The following is a 14069-nucleotide window of genomic DNA, read 5'->3' as shown; positions in this document are numbered from 1 at the left end:
TTGGAAAAAGGCCCCCTTGATACTCCAAAGGGAATAGCCCCAGATCCCCCATCTGTCCTCCAGCTGGATATAAAATCCAGGTTCTCATTAACACACAGTGTGCAGCATTTCTTTGCTGGCTGGCAGTATTGAAGCCAGTTCCTCCAACTTTCAGGTATTCTTCAGATGGGATTAAACTAGATCCCTTTTCTATAGCACCATTAGACTCTGCCAAAGCACTTCTTGTCACTCAGAACAGACCTCCAGCGTTGCACCTTGCCTTGGAGCAGTAGGAGAGCCTGGCAGGTAAGGGACAGTTCTGAAAACCTTAATCCTCTTTGGAGAGCATTGGGAGTCTCACCAGGTAGAGAGATCATTTCAGGTGAAATGTGTGTCTGAGGCAAGCAAATTTTTCCCTCCAGCCAGCAATTTTGCCCAGGAATTCTTCAGCATCTTTATACAGTGTGGTTTTACTGGATGGCAAAATGCTTCAGAAGACTGAATTAAAACCAAACAGCTTCCCAGCTGGGATGGTCATCACTAGAATGCAATTTCCAGCAACTGTGTGGGTTCCTTGGTAGCCATGAAATCTCTAAAATTCTCATTAAGCAGCAGCTTTGAAGGAATGGCTTAGCATGCAGCTACAATAGGAAAACCTTCCCTTGATCCAGTGGGTCAAGCTGGATGTTACAGTGCATACGGACAGTGTGGGATGTTGCTTTGCAGTGATGGGGAAGGCTGATCTTTGGTGCTCTAACTGTGCAGACTGTGGATGGGGGCTTTCTGGTTGCCGTGTCTGAAACCTGTCATGACTGGGGATGCGATCCATTGGAAGATTTCAAGCCAATGTTGCAGACCTGTCCCATGGGTCTGGAGTTACTCTAATTGTCTGTTGCATATCTTCTGATTCATATTTATTTGCTGACAAAACATCAAGTCCTTGCCACACACAAATGGTTTTATGAGGATTTTCAACACAAGAGAGCCAGAGCAAATGGGATTCAGCTGAGTGTGGTGCCAATTTGTTTGTAAATAAATTTTCCGTGTACCCACTTGTTCTTCTGTAGGTGGGAATATCTTTCTTTTTCCATTCATTGCTCTGACCAGCCATCTTACTCATCTCTAGGCTGAACAGCCTGTACTGCCCTTTCTGCCCCCTCCCTGTAAAGTTCTCTTTGGGCTTCTCTTTGCTCTTTGCCAGGTCTTTCCCAATCCTATCGCTCTGCTATCTCCTCTGGGGTGCTCAAGGGGCAGGGGATGCTCTGGCTTCAGTGCTGGCACCAGGAGCTGTGTGCAGGGATGCTCCAGGCTTGCTCAGAATTTATGGAGAACGCAGAGTTGAGCAATGTCTGTGATTAATTGAAATCGTTATTTCTAGAGCTACATTTCTTTGCTATATCCACAGAAGGGTTCATCTGTTCTTCATTGGATGGGTCTCTCAGCTAACCTGTGGATTTGGGAGCTGTGCTGTGTGCCGCCCACCCCATGCTCAGCTCTTGTCTCACCCTCCTTGGTGCTCGCATGCTCTGTACGTGCAAGAGATGGTTGTGGTGGATGGTGGGGATAGAGGGGGAACAGGATCTTCTTTCCCATCCTTCTGGTTGCCTTTCCAGAGTTATGAAAGCCCCTGGCACACCGTGCCATGCCCCGCCACCCCTCAGCCCACTGACTGATCCCAGCCTCCATCTCAGCGTACACATGAATTTCCACTCTTTGTGCTAAACTCTGCCAAAGCAAAATTCCTGAAGCAGAATAAAAAATGTGGAAGACTTTCAAACCCAGAGATTCTTGAACTGTCCCTCTTACCAAACAGCGGTCAATACTGTGCTCTTTATAAAGTCTCTAGTATAATGTTTAATTCAGTAACTACAACTGGAAAGTCTTTCCAATTATTTTAAACTGCCAGAGATATTGTAATGTGCCTCAGATTTTGTGTTGGCATGCTACAGAGTTAAGTACCATCCATCTTTCAGAGAACATTAAAATTTAGCCTTGTATAAAAAGAAGAATAATGGGAAAGAATCCCAAAGGACGTACTTGTCCCTTGAACTCCACCATCATTTGTGGTTTCACAGACACCTTCTGCATTTTGAAATTGTTTGTCTCTCTCTGTGCAGGGTATGAGATCAATACAAGCAGCTAAAAGCTTTAATTCTGTGCAGAGCTTCAGCTGAGGGCCGGACTAGGAGCAGATCTTTACTGTTGGCCACCCAGCCATGCCTCATCGGACTGTATTCACTCCCTAAATGAGTTCAAGCCTCTGTAACCAAGGATGTAAAAGGCTGAGAAATCCCAAATATCTTCTGATTTAATTTTTCTGCCAGGGCTACATGGTCTCTGTCTCTGACTACTGGCTGCTGTTTGTCTGTCCCAAACCCACCAAGGCACCCACCCCAGTGCGACCCCTGCCACCAATACTGCTGCCAGGCATGAGGGGATAGAGCATGGGGCTTTGCTGCCTTGGGTGGCCTCACTCCAACCACATGAGCATTATAAATGGAAGAAGCTGACTCTCAGCATCCTGGCACTTTTTTTCATTTTTTTTTCGTTATTCCTTCTTGCTGAGCTCAAGTGGCACATGAGTGCTGAGCATGTGCATCTCTGCACTGGGCAGAGGGGGAGAAGGAGCAGGGAGAACATCTTATAAATCTAGTTCTGCTCTATTAAGATTCATTCTGGTACAACAATGGCTTTTTCTATTGAAGTGCTTTGTAAAAGCCTTGCCTAATGATCTGTTAGCTGGGGAAAGGTTAAATTCCTGTATGATTTTCTTTGTTTGATGAAGAAAAAACAGTGCAATTATCCAGAATTCAAAGTGAGTTTTAGCCAGCTGTTAATAATACCACGATTCTTCATGTTCTCATTACTCAAAAGTAATGTTGCCATCCCTAGTCATGGCAGTAAAATATTTATAGCATTTTCTTATGGCCTTATTTGTACATATGGAGGACTGGACATCACTCAAAGTCTTCTAAATGGGCTTCTTTTCGTGCTTTAGCCATCCATAGAATCATTTGGGTAGAAAAAGACCTCTAAGATCATTCAGTCCGACCATTATCCTAATACTGCCAACTCCATCACTAAACTATGTCCCTAACTGCCATACCTACACATCTTTTAAATATCTCCAGGGATAGTGACTCGACCACTTCCCGGGACAACCTGTTCCAATGCTTGATAATGCTTTCAGTGAATAAATTTTTGCTTGTATCTGATCTAAACATTCCCTGGCACAACTTAAGGCTCTTTGGTCTTGTCCTTTCCCTTGTGGCTTGGGAGAAGAAGCCAAGCCCCACCTCACTACAGCCTCCTCTCAGGTAGTTGTAGAGAGTGATAAGGTCTCCCCTGAGCCTCCTTTTCTCCAGGCTGGATACCCCCAGCTCCTTCATCTGCTCCTCACAAGACTTGTGCTCCAGACCCTTCAACAGCTTTTTCATCCCTCTCTGGACATGCTCCAGCACCTCAATGTCTTTCTTATAGTGTGGGGCCCAAAGCTGAACACAGCACTCAAGGTGCAGCCTCACCAGTGCCGAGTGCAGGGGAGTGATCACTGCCCTGGTCCTGCTGGCCACACTACTGTTGATACAAGCCAGGATGCCATTGGCCTCCTTGGCCACTTGAGCACGCTGCTGTCATACACTGCATGATGGTATTCTTGTCATCGAACTGCAGCTGTCTGCAATGAAGATGTCCAGTTTTTAAGGTGATCATCTCAGAAGTGAGACACATGCCCCTTAACCACCAGTGCTTGGGTAGCTTGTGCAAACTGATCATCAAGACGCTGCCAAGGTCACTGAACTGGTGCTTCCAAGTTTGCACTATCCCAAGACAGTTGCCAAGAATAAAGGAGGAAAGTGGATTTGGCACCTGATACTCTTGACATCGAGAGTGGCTGTTTTAACAATCTGGTTTGATGCAGAGATAGGTTTATTAGTACTCTTCTGCTCTTTGTAGCTTCATTGCAGGCTGTAGGTCGGTCTGTCCTGGGAGACCATTGGAAACGTGCAGGACCAAACCCCAGACATCTGTGTGTTTCTCCAGCTCACTCCCCTGATTGCTGAGGTTTCCAGCTTGGAAAGTCATGGCAGAACATGAAATACACGTGGCATCTCTGCGTCCAGGCGCACGGAAACAAAATAAGTGTCATGGGGAAAATACAATTTCACAGTGGCAGGCCCTGCATTGGGATAAACAGACATCTTGTTTCCTCTCATGGATGCATGGAAAATCAATTCCCAGTCTTCTGCAGTGGCTCCTGAACATGAACCAAATCTGCTTTTGTAGTACAATTGTTTTGTGCCAGTGAAAAAGCTTCATTTCTAGCAGGGGAACTGCAGGTAACACCTTTTTTGCTATCCTGATTTGTCATTTGGGTATCTGTCTTCTCCTCTTTATAGGAGTCTCATTTCAAGTGCAGCTTTTTGCCTTGGAGTCTGAAGTAAATTAGTAATAAGTAACTGTATCTGCCTTTAATTCACTAAACATCCAGAAAAACAGCTAATGTGCCTGAACCAGTGGGATGAACACATTAGTTTAATCTAATTCAGCTACTTTTCACTCAAACAACCAGTAGCATTTCAAAAAAGGTTGTGAAAGGGATTAAGAATTTATCTTCCACATTTTTGCATTCTTCTTCTTTCCATAACTTTTCTGTGTTGCATTAAATGTTAGTTATTCAGTTAGCTTATTTCCTGGACCCTCCTTAAAATTTTACTTTGAAAATAAGTTTATTCTTCTCAGACCTCAGAGCTGGCTCCGTATTCACTGAGACTTTCAGTGACCAGGAAAGGCAACAGAATAAATACAGACATACAGTGAACAGCTTATCCCGCCTGGAGCGAGCAGCTCCCACTTGTCACTGTTTCCCTTGCACCTCAGGTGGGCAGCATGGCTGCAGGAAATCTTGGAGCACCACTCCTGGGCTTAGAGCAATTCCCTGAGTGTGCGGTGACTTCCCTCCATCCCCTTCATTTTCCTTGGCAAAGGTGGTGCATGCTATCACCCTGGTGCCGTGGCAAGTCTGATGTATCCTCTGCTCCTTTATGCCCCACTTTTTTTGGAAATGTGCAAATAGCCCCAGAGCAGGCTGCCTAACCCTTCACTGTAACAACAAATTACTGAAAGCTGACCTAGGTGTGCATATTTCTCACTGCAGTTCAGTCTAGATCAGGGTTACCTCCAATTCTGGAGGGAATATCGAGTGCAATCCTTTGTGTACGAAGCCTCAGACCCCATCAAGGTACCAGACCTAAATGGCTGCTTTGCTGCCCACAAGCCCTGCTCTCCTGTCAGTAGATTGCTTCAGTGTGATTTGCTCTTGGCACTTTCCTGTGGCTCTTGACCACCTCCTTATATTTTGTAAGTGCTGACAAGCAACTTGGTTATTTGTCCAAGTGTTTTTCTGGGACCTTGTCCTGGGTTGCAGTGTATTCTATTACCATCCTCAGGAGCCGTTGAAACCAGGTGGGGCAGTGTTTCCTTGCCTCCTCCCCCCAGACTATCTTTCTGTTAATTGCCCATCATTGTCCTGCCGCCTGACTCAGAGATAACTCCCTCCGGACTATCTCCTGTTAATGAGCCTAATCAACACTTGGCCTCATGACTCGTTACCCCATTGTGAGATGCTCCGCCCAGAGGGAGGAACCAAGCATCCCATCGTGGATATAATCTGAGGCTGAACACCAGAGACACCGGCTTCCCACTGGATTTCCAGAGGACAGGAGCTACACAGCCACCATTGGACTTCCTGAGGAAGAGCAGACTGTTTTACTACAGGATCACTGCTTCAGAGGACTGCAGCCACCATTCTACCAGACTGCTACCACCACCCTGCCTAACAGGGTGTCAGGTTGTACCTTGACTCTGTCAGTTTGATAGTGTTTTCTTTTACCTTTTTTTTCCCCTTTTCTTTAATTTCCATTAAATTGTTATTCTGACTTAGTGCCTCCCACTGGTTTGTTTTCAAACTAGTACAGACCTGAAGCCAGTCTGCCTACTCTGTAATTCCCAAGCACCTCCTTCCCCTCTTCTGAAAGTGGAGCCTATGGTCTGCCCTCCCTGGCCCCCTGGAACCTCCCTATCCCTGGTGGCTCTTCACAGTTAAGTGGTTACATCTCCAGGGCTGCTTCAGGAAGCTTGCTGAGTGTCCTGGGATGCAGTTCAACAGGCACGGATGATTGAAAACACCACAGTTATCTAATTGCTCTTTAACCAAATCTCCTCTCGCTGTCACGTGAGTTTGTATCCTGCTAACACTGGCATTAGCTTCATCAGCAATGTGATTGCTGCTGAGTTTTTAGGGAAGTTTTCAGAAAAAAAAGGCATTAAGTGTTTTTGTCTCTCTGCCCTGTGCTAGTGTCACACCTCCCTAAATAGTGGGTCAGCTCTTTCTTTTGTCTCTCCTGTTGTTGCTGCTGGCTTGTGCCCCCACTGCTCATTGAGGCCACAGTATGGGGAGGTGCCATCCAGGGAGTTTTGGGGCTAGCAGATAGGACATGGATCCCACAAAGCCCCCAGCACCCTGAGAGGGCCTGCTGGGCAGCAGGGTTTGGCCAGGCTGTCACTAGGCAGGGAGCCCCTCTCTCCCCAGGTTCAGGGGGTGACACAAAGCTCCACTCCTTGTGTGCAGGACAGATGTCAGCCAGGTGCATGATGCATGGAGGCTCTACTTGATCATTGTTGGGGCTGGGTTACTGCACTGGGGCTGCAGAGCAGAGACCAGGCTGTTGTGGGGTGCAGGAGAGGTGGCAGCTCTAGGGTGGTGACTTCCTCGTCTGCTCCCCAAGCACTGCAGGGATCTGCTCTGGAAGAGAAGCAAGGCAGAATAAGCACAGGAAAGGATGAACTTTCCTTGCCAAGAGCAGATGAAAAGCGATGTTATAAAGTCACTTGTCTCTGGTAACATGGCCCCAGCTCTGACACAGAGGTGGAGGGCATCCAAGTTTCATGCTGGAAGAAGATGAACCCACACCTGGAATCCTATCCGGGTTTCAAAGGTCAGGTGTCTTTCTGCAGTTACAGATGTCGTGGGGATGGCATTTGACCCTGGCTCATCCTACATAGAAAGCAAGGTATGATGGACAGCAGGATCATTTGAACCCCCCTGGAACTAGCTTTCCTTTGAATTACAAACTGTTTTTTGTTTCTTCCCAGCCAGGTCTCTAGACAAACTCTATAACTTTGCTGACTGCTCTGGCCTTCACTTGATCTTTGCACTGAATGCTCTGCGCCGAAATCCCAACAACTCCTGGAACAGCTCCAATGCCCTCAGCCTGCTGAAGTACAGTGCCAGCAAGAAGTACAACATCTCCTGGGAGCTGGGCAACGGTGAGTGTGGGAACAGGAGAGCCACAGGAATGGAGCTTGCTGTAGCAGAAAGACACTCAGTTTTGGAAGAGGATACTTGTAGCTCCCAGGATGCTTTGCCAGTGTATTTTCAGAGGGATTTAAAGGCCCTTGCTGTATGGCAGCACCATCTCTAAGACTTGGTGTGAGTTTGTCTCTTAGCTGGACATTTCTCTCAGTTGGTATTAAGCACATGAAATGTTTCTGCCCTGGCTGCTGGGCTCAGCTGGTCCTGGGGGGCCAAACCAGCTACTGTAGGGACTTGTATGGTGGCTACAGTGCCAGGGGAAATGGGCAACCTTACAGGGACAGGAGCAAGGTGCTGAGGTACAGGTTCTTCATCCCGCACACAGCAAAAGGGGCACAGGAGAGCAGGCAGTGGCTGTCATCCACTTCTCAAAGGCTCCTTCTCTTGCTCTTCAGAGCTGCCTACGTCCTCTGCAGAGCTCGAGCTGTGTGACAGGGTGAGCTGTGTGTCTGTCTGGAAGTGCAGAGGAGGAAGCAGAGCTGTCAAGTTTTGCTTGTCTGTTTTTATTTTCTCAGAGCCCAATAACTATCGGACACTGATCGGCCGCTCGGTGAATGGCAGCCAGCTGGGAAAGGACTACACTCAACTGAGAAGCCTGCTGCAGCTTATCCGCACTTATTCCAGAGCACACCTCTATGGGCCAAACATTGGAAGGCCCAGAAAGAATGTCATTGGTTTCCTAGAAGGGTAGGTTATGTTGCTTTGATGAAAAAGAGCTCAGAAACCCCTCCTGGCACCAATGGCCTTTGCAGCAGGAAGGTTTTTTCTTTGGCTTCCAATGTCCAACAGACCCCAGGATGGTGAGGCTCTGTGTGGCTGGGCCACCACAGTACCAGAGGCTTTGGGACATGGTCATCTGTACTGCTAAAGTTCTGCAGAGGTCCCTGGTGGGATTTGGGGATGGACTGACTAACACTCTCCCAAGAATTTCCAGTGTTTCCCAATTACAGGCAGACTGAGGTGTCCACCTTGTTGGGATGTTAACACAATGCAGTGGTGTGGATGCAGGCTGCTGCATGCCCCTGGGCTGCAGGATCAGGATGTGGGTCCTGGCACCACTTACCAGTGCGGACGTTATTATCTCTGGGTCCTCCTGGACAAATTGCTTTGCTCTTCCTATTTGGTGACTTCTTCTCCCTGTGCTTTCTCCATCTGTGCAGAGGAAGAACCTATAGCAACTTTCTTCACTAGCCAAGCTCTCTTCTCCCTCCTAGGGGAACTGGCATGTCTCTAGTTTGGGAGGGCCAGAGGTGGAGAAGGAATGGTGACAGAGAGGGATGCAGACACCTGGAGGTGACACTGGACAGCTACAGGAATCAGGGAGGTGTGGGAGCCTGCTGGCAGCAGGAGTTGGGACTGTGCAGCTCGAAGACCATGCTGCAGAAGGGAAATTCCCTGCAGGACTGTAAACAGAAACTCCAGTGCAGAAGGCTGGGCAGGGGGAGGTGTGGAAGGGACTCTGCTGGGAGCAAAGCTGGGTCTAGCATTCATTAACATCTGCAGGAATGATCTGGCAGAAACAATAAACAGCACACTGATGCAGTCCCCAGCGAGGCGGGGAGGGAGCCAGGGCCAGATTCTCAGCTCTGCTGCAGCAGCACAAAGAGACCATAAAGCTGGTTGAACCATCTGCGACGCCAGCATCCCTCCCACTGACCAAAGTGGGGGAACAGCCCCTGTGCCCACACCACAGCTACCACCGATGCCACGTGAGAGCATCGCCTGACGGAGCCCCGCGTTCAGTGCCGCGCGTGAGAGCGGCGCAGGGGGAGTTACAAAATGTTGTAGTAGCCTTGATCAGCAGGAAATCTATTAGCGCCGGGAGGAGCGGGCTGAGTAAGGAAAACAATGGGGATGAGAGCCAAGAAGCTATTAGAGAAAGGGAAGTCCTACTGCTGTGTTTGCCCTTCGTGCACCGCAGCCGGGTCCCAGAGAAGAGGGGTCGGAAGAGCCAAGTCGCACGGCCAGGGTGGTCCAGCAGCTAAATGTTTCTGGGCTGTGTTTTGACTGACGGCAAGCCTGGGAGCAAGGCTGTAGTATACAGTCTGGTGGAGATAATGGCAGACACTCCATCTCAAATGAAAGGGAAGGTGTGTAAGAGCTGCAGCCCTGGTGACGGGATAGTGGGGGCTCTCCATAAACCCCCAACTGCCGTGGAAAAGCTGTGATGGGCATGCCTGCTCTGCAAGCTGCATGTGCTTTTCTCTGTTGCCATCCCTGCCTTTCAGGATGACTCTGTTACATGGGCGCTCAACGTATTTTGTCTCTCCCGTGGAGAAACCTTGTGTCCTGCACTCCAAATCCTGGTGTCTGCAGCTCACGGCAAGCAGCACATGCCTGCATGGCCATACAGCCCGCAAGGTCCTGTGGCAAAAGAGCTGCTTGTCTTTCCACATAAAGACCCCATTATTTCCAGGCAGGGCGTAAAGAGGAGGAATAAGTCTGATTACACAAAGACAAAGGGTTTAACACTCATTTGCAGTATTTGGACATGGAGTTGCAAAAGGATAAACAAACAAACCCCAGTGCCTAAGCTCTTTGACAGCATGAGCTTTATTCCCAGTAGCTCCCCAAGGTCTCTTCAATATGTGGGTTAGTGCTACCAAGAGCTCTTTCTTCTGCAGCATCCAGAACTGGTCAGCGGGATGTGGCTCAGCATGTGCCTGGTGCTGTCACAGCCAGGACATGCCTCTCAGGGTCCTGAATGAGCCACACACAGTCAGCAAACAGCAGAGAGGAGAGGGAATTTAGGAAGATTCTCTCAAATCTGCCATCTGCCTTGCTAGACCATGAGTGGTCTACGTAGTGTTCACAGTAGGATGAAGGCTCCTGACTGAAGTGTGTGCAGCTCATAGTCCTGATGATGTGAAATCTGCAATTTTTCTCTTCTTTTAAAAAAAATGTGCTGAACAGCAGAAGTCAACCAGGTGGGAGGAGATATTTCAAGTGGAAGATTATGCAGCAAGAGTTAACTAAGGCTGGAGGGCTGAGGTGACACCCCCGAAGAGAGATGGGTGGATTTGTCTGCCAGGCAAGCATTGCCTTGTTACCAAAGTGAGGAAGTGAGTTTTGGTGAGGGAAGTAATGGAAATGAGCTGAAATGGGAGAGGAGACCTCAGAGAAGCCCAGGGAGATGTCCTCCAGGGAAAGCCTCTGGAGATACCTGAGGTCCCAAAACACTCAGAGAAAAGTCTCACTGTGAAGTATTAACTAGAATAACATTTTCCTGTTCCATGCTCTGTGTTCCAAACATTGTAGACCATTTTTAGCTGCTATCTTAAGCAACTAAGCAAAACGTACTCTTTGTGTTAAAATTTTGTCCTGAAATAATGGCAGTGTCAGCATGAGCTGGGCATTTGTATCTGCTGAACATCAGGCTCTGTCTGAATCAGTGGTGGAGATGGACACCTCCAGGGCTCTTCTGACTAAATCCCTATGCCTGTCCTCCAGGACAGGGTGGGACTGAACCCTTCCTGAGGTGCCACCTCTCTCTGGGGTCTGCTACAGCAATGGGCAGTTTGGGCACCCAAAGGTTTGCTGCATATAGGAGGGTGTGCACGCTGTCCACTGCCGAGGCTGTCCTTAGGCAGGTGACACCGAGCTGTGCTGGGTGACAGCTGTGCACTTCCCAGTGGTGGAGATGGGATATAGTGAGGGGAGGAGAGCCTAAAGCACAGAAGCCTGGGCTTCGCACACCCTTCAGTGCTGAGTTATTGCCCCTGAGCTCCTCCAACACCCTGCATGGAGCAAGAGCTCAGAGCAGCCACACCCATCGGTGTCACTCTGGGCCGGCAGGGCCTGGAGCCGGAACGCTCTGCAAGGACAGGTTCTGCAGTGGAGCGCTGCTCCAAGGGCTGGGCCTGCTGTGCAGGAGGCTACAAATGCTGTCTCGTGGATGCACAGGTGCAAGAGAGAATTTCTCCAGACACAACCAATAGTTGAGTTTGATGAGGTGTTAATTAGACCATTCATGCAGCCTGAGCTGTTGCAGAGCAGACCATGTTAGCTACCTACTGCGTCTGCGGGTACAGGAATCCCAGACCTGCTCAGAATTTGCTCAGGGAAAAAAAAAAATACGGGATTCTAAGGAATTAACATAGATTTTAACAGCAGATCAGGAATCTGACACAAAGGTTAATGCATGGCTGCATTTGGTGCTGGAAGAAAAGAAACACGAGGGAAAGCTATCAGGCAGGAGAGATGCTAAAACATGTTAAAGCTCAGAACATGTGGTACAAAACTTAGGCTGGCATGTCTGCATTGATTTGGCTCTGGGCTCTCATGACCCATTGCTCCTCAGCTGGTGTAGCCCAGTTTTTGCCACTGGACACTCACAAGCTTCAGTGTGTTACCTCCACCATGGCAGGAGCTGCAGCAATGCAGCAGGGTAAGGGCTGGAGGCACTTTTGCCCATGCTAGACTGCCTGTTGTTGATGCTCTGTGGCCAGTTTAGGTCCTGAGACTGCTGAGTCACCAGAGAAGTGAAAATCTTGTCTGGAGCTACATTCTTTCCCTATTCCTCATCCCACAGATCTCAAAGTCACCAGGTCTTGTGCCTCCTTGGCTTTTTCTCTGCCCTCTTTCCAGCCTCCTTGGCCCCTCTTTGCCACTGAATCACCATTGTGCATCCATCCTCTGGTCACAGAGCCACAGCACTGCCAGCCACATGGCAGAAGTAGGTGAGGAGGCTTCCAGTTGTCAGTCTTTCCCTTGCAAGGCACGAGAGTTTCTCATCCTTCATGATTTTACTGCCTCTTGCTCCTGGTTTGTAATGCCTGTGGAGACTTAACCACCCGCCTGGTTCTCCGTGTCTCCTTTTGGTGATGTCATTCCACAGCGCTCTGAATGGAGCCTATAAAGCTGGAGAAGCACTTTTGCCAGTGGTAGCGAAGCCCTTCCTCCCTGCCAGCTGTGGATATAAGCTGTGGATCCCAACCAGGATTGGGAGGGGGCACATCTTAGTTATTTGTGGGCAGCCAAGTAGGGGTCAGGTTAATACCTGACTCACTCTTTAGCCCTGCTCCTTTCACCCACAAATCAACCCCGAGCTGAGGTTTTTAACACTAATCTGGTAGAGAGAATTGTTAGCTTAAAGCTCATGAAATGGCACAAGTTGAACACTGGGGTTCCACCAAAGCAAAATCAAGGTGCTAAAAATAGGAGAGACTTTGGTAGTGTTTTGATGATATCTGCCCTTGCCTTATGTCTATGCCACCAGGAGGATGGAGAGGGCTGTGTCTGTCTGTGCAGGTCAGCACACCTCAGTCAGTTCAAGCATTGGTTTTTATCCAAATAGCAGCCAAAGACAGTGTATGGACAGGGCTTGTTTGTTTAAATTCAAATAAGAAGGAGAAATAAGTAACTGGAGTAGATGGTATCTGGCAAAGGGAAGGACTCTGGATGAATTTTAGGAATGAATGTAGGCATTTTTCCCGTCCTCTTGCTGACAAGGACTTCTGCCATATTTGACACAGGGGACTTGTAAACACTGCATTTTTAGAAGCTGTTTTGGCTATTTGACTTTCTTTAAAAAAAGTATATCCTTGCCATATTGTATTACACAAGCTACCACAAGGCTGGTGGCACACACTGTACCAGGACACTCAAGAGATCCAGAGCAAGAATTTTGTGCAAAAATTCAAGCCACAAGACAAGGAACTTTAAATTAATGATACAAAGGGAGGAGGGGGTCACTGCAGCATGAACTCAAGCTCTGGTAGCATTGAACTTATGAGTGACTCAATTCATAAATATGTTGAAATGAGGTGCGAAGGATGTGATGACTCATTTTGCAGTTGGTTGTACAGCAGGGTCAAGGAGCTGAGATATAAGCAAAAGATTTAGCTGCTGCTCTTGTAGGAGGAAAGAGTTAATATAGTTGTTACTTCTGAAACTTAATTTGATTTCTGAAATGCCAGAATCACAGTCACCCATATAGGAAGAACAAAATGGGTAAGAAAAGACATAGATGAGATTATGGCACTGTATAAGTACACCTTGTACCTTCATTCTGATTACTATCTAGAATCTTAGTCATTTCCCCTCAGAAAAGATGTAATAGAACCAGGAAGTTACAGGGAGAGGAGCTGAGGATGTGCATAGTATGTAATTTCTTCACATGAGAAGAGATTAAACAGGCTCTTCAGCTCAGAAGAGAGGCAGCTCAGAGGAAATGTTACCAAGGCCCAAGAGCCTGTGAATGGGGTGGTTTATCCATGGTGCAGAAAGAAGTTTGGAAGGAAGCTTTGGAAAGAAGGAGGAAGGTTATTCACGTGGTATGCAATGGCATTGTGTAAGAAATTGTCACAGCATGTTGTGGAGGCTAGAGGTAGGTGAGTCCCTGTCTCCTAATTCCTTGAGTTCCCCCAAGGACATAAAGCCCTCTTTTCTGGAAGGCTTGTGCAGCCCTGCCACAGATCAGGTTGGTTGAAGAAAGGTGATGCTAAGCAGGTGGAGAATACAATATATCAGCAGATTTATACCTAGTTCACACCAGACTCTGCTCCCCAGAATGAAAATCCTGTCTGAAATACAGCACTTCAGGATAAAGGCTTTGCAGCATGTGGCATTGGTGGGGTCTAGTACCTGTTTCTGCTGCTGCAGAACCTGAAGAAGTCAGTAAGTGAAGCCTGTGCCTTAGTGCCCCTCTGTGCTGCTGGAACCTGAAGAAGTAAGTAGGTGAAGCCTGTGCCTTAGTGCCCCTCACCAGCCAGCTGAG

General features: G+C 48.1%; 1 protein-coding gene across 3 annotated transcripts in view; it reads left to right on the top strand.

Annotated features, from left to right (window-relative positions):
• HPSE2 (heparanase 2 (inactive)) overlaps positions 1 to 14069 on the top strand; it is a 107158-nt gene that overhangs the window by 64992 nt on the left and 28097 nt on the right. For all 3 annotated transcript variants that reach the window (XM_048311690.1, XM_048311689.1, XM_048311688.1), the window contains 2 exons: positions 7132 to 7305; positions 7867 to 8038. In XM_048311690.1, the coding sequence (XP_048167647.1) occupies positions 7132 to 7305; positions 7867 to 8038 (346 nt within the window). The remainder of the gene's footprint in view (positions 1 to 7131; positions 7306 to 7866; positions 8039 to 14069) is intronic.

Source organism: Corvus hawaiiensis, chromosome 8 (assembly GCF_020740725.1).
Source record: "Corvus hawaiiensis isolate bCorHaw1 chromosome 8, bCorHaw1.pri.cur, whole genome shotgun sequence".
NCBI lineage: Eukaryota > Metazoa > Chordata > Aves > Passeriformes > Corvidae > Corvus > Corvus hawaiiensis.
This window is presented reverse-complemented; position numbering and strand designations above follow the sequence as displayed.